Here is a 6195-nt window from a genome sequence, read left to right as displayed (position 1 = left end):
TACACCTGTTCTGTTTTCCTTGAAGAAAAATTATTTTAAGTTTGCACTCACATACATTCATATTAATTAATTATGAAATACATCATTTCTGATCTTCAATTTCTTATTTTAATAAACAACCTGCGGGTAGGACAAAGTATTCATATATAGTTGGTCATTCAAGATCCTGGAAACAAGCTTATTCATCCATGCTTAGTGCTAGAGAGCCATCATTTCCACGCGGTCCACAAGTTCTTAGCCAAGCAACCAACGCCTCCTCGGATTTTTTGTTGTTGCTCTGAGCATAAATATATGATTAAAAAGATAACTATGGTGGATGGGTGTTTGTTTTAATTTAGAAGGTTGCAGAATATTTGATGGCATCTATACTTGCTAATTCTCTTATAATACGTTGTGGTCAGAGTCTAATTGGTCTTCTTCGTATGGTACATGGTAGTTCAAATAATAAGCTATTTATCATTTTATCACCGGTGCATTGCAGGTGTTCAACAAAATATTCAAGTGCCAAAACGTATATGATATTCATGTTGTCGCAGGATGGTATTACAGGGTAGGATGCAGGTGATATTCATGCATGTCTTTCTTTGGTGCTTCCTATCCCACTGTGAATGTGTACCTGTCAGGTGATTAGGTTGCGCTTCCTATCTCTTTTATTTTGCGCCATGTTTTCTGGACAACACAAGAGGTGCGGATCAAACTCAAGGCGTGCATGTTCAGTTGTGTTTTCACCAAAGCGCAAAATCCATACTCATCCCTCTCCCTATAATTTCAATTGTATTATCTGTTAAAAAAAGTTACTTTTTACGGAATATATTGTGTAACTCAAGATTGTCTTGATTCAGTAACACATGTATTTATATATTAATCAAGCTGGTATTACGAAATTCTTTGTCCTCTATTTCTATTGATTTTCAAGAATTTGTACTTCATATATTCCCAAAGTGTTGCTTAAATTTCCGCAGCAACGCGCGGGGTAATCACTAGTATTATGAAAAAATGGTTCAGTACTCTAAGAGCGTGTACTCCCACGGGAAACTCAACACGTAGCCCTTATTTTCAAACATTTAAAATTCGTATTTTAAAGTTTTAATAAATTGTAAATACAATTCTAGAGGTAATTAATGATGTATACTACAAACATGCAAGTTCGGATTGAGATTTTTGCAATTATGTAATACACATCATTTTATATCTCTAGAATTTTGTTTTGTATTTTCTTGAAATTTTGAAATAGAAAATTGAAATGTAAAAAAAGGGTCACATGTAGTTCGGTCTAGTACTCCCACCTTCTATATAACTCATAGATGAATTGAATAGATCTCTTCATCATTTCTAATATACTTCATTACTTTACTAGATACCCTGAACTGGCTTGCATGAAAATTTTAATTCAAGTCCATATATTTTATATTATATGCATATATACTATTGTAAAATGTGTATCTCGATAAAACTAAGGGCTCCGATGATATTTTTTCCTACTACTTGAACTGAGGCATCTTAGAATAATTAATGAGGTATATTGAGAACAACAAATATGTATTATATGCTTATTTAAGAGGTATATTGAAGTGGGAGTACATACTCCTAGGAGTATATAAAAGGACTTTATGTCTTATTCACTAAACAAAGGCAATAGTACTCCATTTGTCTATGTATTTCAGGCAAAACTTTAACCAATAATTCAATCTACAAAATATGAGTTATATGTGACTAATAATAAGTCATTAATTTTCTTTTCAAATGTAAATCCAATTACATAACCTTTCATATAGTTTACATTTTGTTGACTTTAGAATTGTGAATTTAAGGGTTTGATCCATTAGGTGTATGATATATGCAGTACATAGTTTGTGCAAGATATGTCGAGCAAACCGATCATTGAAAGTATGACTGGTTTTTATATAAAATATGTTGAGCAAAACGATCACTGAAAATATGACCTTCTTTCTTTACTGAAACTGGCTATTCTGAGTATCCAACTGGGCCTGTGCTGATGATTGAAGTTTTGCCAGCACCATAATTGAGCACCACGAGAACTGAATACAAATGTGCCGTTTGAAGCTATTAACAAACTGTTTTGAATGTACGTGTACTGGCCTTTAGTCTTGCTAGTATTGCTTCCAGTGTGACTGATTGTGGAGGGGCCATCAAAAGTCATGGCCAAAAAGTAATTGAACTCTCAAATGATAAAACCACAATTCTGTCACCATCACCAAGGTAGCATTGTGCCTTCTTTTCCTTGGGTTGGGAAATAATACAGATGAACACTACAATTCAGAAAGTTGAGACCATCTATATCCACCCCGTGCAAAATTCTCTAAGGACTAAGGATAGCGGCAATAACCCTTTGCAAAATGTGTATAAACCAAGCACATCATGCGGTTCTTTTCTTTGCATCCTTTGCACATGAGCTGTAAAGTGAAAGCAGATTTCCCCTCTATGGTGACTTCAACAGCTTCCGACCACGCAAACCATTCCAGAAGTCCCGAGCTGTAGTTACCTTCTTTCCAGGTAGCTGAAGCTCCAACACCTAATATGCAACATGACAAGAGAAGAATTGGAGAAGGCCATGAGGAAAACAAACAGAATGTCATTGCTATGCTAAACGTAGCTCACACCTCAAGCCAAGTTGATCCATTGCAGGGAATCAGCAGCGAGTTCCCTGAGAATAGTACTTCGTTTTCATCTCCAGTTTTGTCACAGGATGCGGATACCTTCGTATTGATAACCTTAATGTCTAGAACATCGGGTTCGCCATTTTGGTTCATGAGTTGCAGTTTTGCGCGGGTTCCTGGCCATCCTGCAAATGCTCGCACCTACCAGAGTTGGTTGGCAATAGCTTGCATGCATGAGTACATTTAAGAATTAAAAACTCACCTTATTATGGAGAACTTTAGCATCTTGGTCAAATGTCAGCCATGATTCATCAGAATTCATCTGGAAAACGGTAGTTATCGTGATAAATTAGTTGGTCTACATATGTGTCTACATCTAAGGGAATCACTTAGTGTATCATCCGGAGAGTTTGAAGGTTTCAGTAACTGCGTTCTTGGAACAAATTAAACAGAATAACAGCCATATTTGTACAAATGAAACGCAAAGGCTTTTGCGTTTTCTTGAAGAAAAAAAATTGCACAACCATACAGATACCAATATACGAAGAAAATATGCTCTAATAGTAACTTCAGTACAAATCCTACAACGTTAGAGATGAACTTTACAAACATAGGGTGGAGTTCCACAAGTTATACAGGGACAAATGAACAGGTAAATGTAACAAATCGGTTCCTTGTGAATGTTTACAGCTGCACACTTCAAAGCAAACACAGTGAACCTGAGTAGCAATTAAGCAAGTCACAAAATATAAAGTATAAAATAAACTGTAGCAGGACATTCCACAAAAGCTCTTGCAACTTGTCTTATTTTTCATTTGGATCAATGTTGATTGACTCTATAGCATCAGGTTTGATTTCAGGCATTTATTTCCTAGTGAATGTTGACAGTGACTACTGCTGAGGAGTTATATACCCATCTACACCCTTTGTTTCGAATTATAAGATGTTTTGGATATTCCAATGTGGACTACATATGGACTGACATGAGTGAACAGACACACTGAAATGTGTCTAGATACATACGATTAAGAAAATGCTAGAACATCTTATAATTCGGAACGGAGGGAGTACATATCAAATTACTTAACTAAGTTGCATCACTCAATAAGACGAATTTTATTTTAGCAGGTCATGTCCATTACTACCTTGGGCGCCAGTGTAACTTTGGAGTCATCCTGTGGCTTTGCCTTTTGCTTAGCTGAACCATCGAGAACAGATGGTAGTTCATCCAGCAGTAGCTTGGACCCTATTTAATACAAGAAAAAATTACCAAGTCTGAGTATCTCAAAACTACACTAACTGTTTTTAGAACTATTCAGCATGTTTCTCAATGAATTTGTAAAAGAAAACTAATCATAAGTCTATCTAGGAGTAGAACGATGTCGTGCAATGAGGTGTACCACTAAGAGGACAAACTCCATGTAATGCTCATGTCAAAATAATGAAATATACCTATACTTTACTGATGGAGTATTATTGTTTGCAGTTTGTACCTATATTGAATAATATAGCAAGCAGCTCTGGTGCCTGCAGACAAATTGATAAAAGATATCAGGAAGGATTATGTAAATCTGATAATCAAACCCCACAGCATCATATCTGATATTTCAGTTTTCTTCAACTTCTAACCTGAACTAACCAAAATCTTGCACAGAAGGATCATCCAGCAAATTATCAACCAAAAAACATACCACGCTAGTTCAGTTATGTTAACACCCGTTAATAGTTTCCAATGTTGATCAGTCATCACGAAAAAAGACAGACACCCACTAAAAGCATGATGATAGTCCATTAGAACGATTTTATTGAACAAGCATCTATTTTCATCACTAAGAAACAAAATCTTGAAATGAACAAGAAAATGTTATTTACTAGGTTTAGCATTTACATAAATGTTTTCAGAAAACGTATGGCTGTGTCAAAGACTTGTCTAACTGCTATTGCATCGCTTTGAACAGTTAAGATGATCAATCAAACTGGCAAGAGAACAAATATGGTCTACCTTGATGAAGTCGTCAACAGAAAACCTTTTGCAAGCAATCACTGGACCTGCATCCAAGGCACGGACAGTATATGCAAGGGAAACACCTGTTTCTGCAACACCATCCTACAGACATAGTCAACAGCATGGTGTAAATAATGTATGTCGAAGTTTGACTGGCCCAGAATTGTAGCAGGCACATAATACAGACCTGCAACGCCCTCTGCACAGGAGCTGCGCCACGATATAGAGGCAACAAACTTGGATGTATATTAACTGTACCTGATATACAAGGAGACATGACAAATGATCAGGGTTCAAAGTTCCAACAACATATTTTATTGCAAAAATAATTGTGCACCAGTTGTTTCTTGGCAAAATATGGTTAGTCTAGGTTCTCCCAAGCTTGAGTGTGTACTGACTGGAAGTTTGGTTTGTGGGAAACCAATTATTTGTAGACATATTGCCTAATCTTGGTGAAATCGACTAATCAAGTGAACTATCTGCTTACCTTTAGTTCTCCTAGTCCTATGAATGATCATGCTAGCATGCAATAGGCTGATCTGAGGAGTGGATATTTGAGGAATGGGCGGATTCAATAGATATTACAACCATTACAAAATCAATTGTTAATGTGTAGTACCAATAGCATACAAAATAGACACAAAAAGACCTGCTTTGGTTTTGAGGCACTGAAGTCGAGCAAACCTGTATAGTATATAGTAAACCAAGTAGTAAATTATGAGCACAAAAGTCTTAATGGCTATAGAAGAAGTGTAGCTTATTTTCTCGCAAAAAAAAAAGAGCATAGCTTATTCACTGTGTTGGATTGTAAGTAGTAGGCAGTAGTTGCTAGTCAATATTGATGGATTCCTAGTGCACTATTACTCCTGTTTGAAAATGAGGTAATTATGGTTCAACATGCAGTACAACAGCTGAAAAGTACTAAAATAAAGGCAATGCTGTCAATTGCACACGGATTTTAGGACTTGCCACATGGTGGGATATCAAGAAACCTCTGTGGCAAAATGTTCCCGTAAGCAGCAGTGATGCAAAGTTCTGGTCTCACTTCCTTCAAGTCAGACAGAAAGGACTCCTGCATTGCAACATAAATCACCATGAGCTGCACTTCCTTGTACATTTAACGGCATTGTAGCCTCGATGAGACTAGGACAAGGGTTCTGAAGAAATCACCTCCCCAGCGCGCTCGGGGGTGAAGATAAGGTCGCCGGGGAACCCTCGGTCGAGCGCCAGCTGCGCGACGGCCGACGGCAGCAGCTTCCTCCCCCTGTTTTTGGCGGCCGGCGGCTGCGTCACGACGGCGCCGACCTGGAACGCGGAGTCGGGGGAGTTGGACGCGGCCAGCAGCGTGTCCAGCACCGAGGCAGCCACCTGAAGCGCGATCCGAATCCTTGAATGAGACAGTGGACTGGACGCTGGGAGCTTGGGGGAGGTAGTACCTGGGGGGATCCCAAGAAGACGACGTTCTTCTTCTTCGGGCCGGCGGCGGCGGCGTTCGAGGAGGATTTGGCGGCGCAGCAGAAGAAGCGGCGCAGCAGTGGCGGGGAGCAACGCGCCATGATTCCCTCTTGGATT

The 6195-nt window shown here is 38.4% G+C and overlaps 1 protein-coding gene across 1 annotated transcript; it reads right to left on the bottom strand.

Moving 5' to 3' along the window:
- Nucleotides 1-2136: 2136 nt before the first annotated feature.
- On the bottom strand, nt 2137-6195 carry LOC124665073 (methionyl-tRNA formyltransferase-like). The gene is made up of 10 exons (XM_047202476.1): nt 6060-6195; nt 5794-5991; nt 5593-5695; nt 4811-4881; nt 4621-4725; nt 4112-4145; nt 3764-3864; nt 2881-2940; nt 2622-2819; nt 2137-2533 (listed from the first exon to the last, which is right to left on the bottom strand). Exons 1-10 carry the CDS (start codon nt 6177-6179, stop codon nt 2441-2443), a joined length of 1083 nt encoding a protein of 360 aa, XP_047058432.1. The 5' UTR covers nt 6180-6195; the 3' UTR covers nt 2137-2440.

This window comes from Lolium rigidum, chromosome 6 (assembly GCF_022539505.1).
Source record: "Lolium rigidum isolate FL_2022 chromosome 6, APGP_CSIRO_Lrig_0.1, whole genome shotgun sequence".
Lineage (NCBI taxonomy): Eukaryota > Viridiplantae > Streptophyta > Magnoliopsida > Poales > Poaceae > Lolium > Lolium rigidum.
Note: the sequence above shows the minus strand (reverse complement) of the source record. Positions and strands in the feature narration are given on the sequence as shown.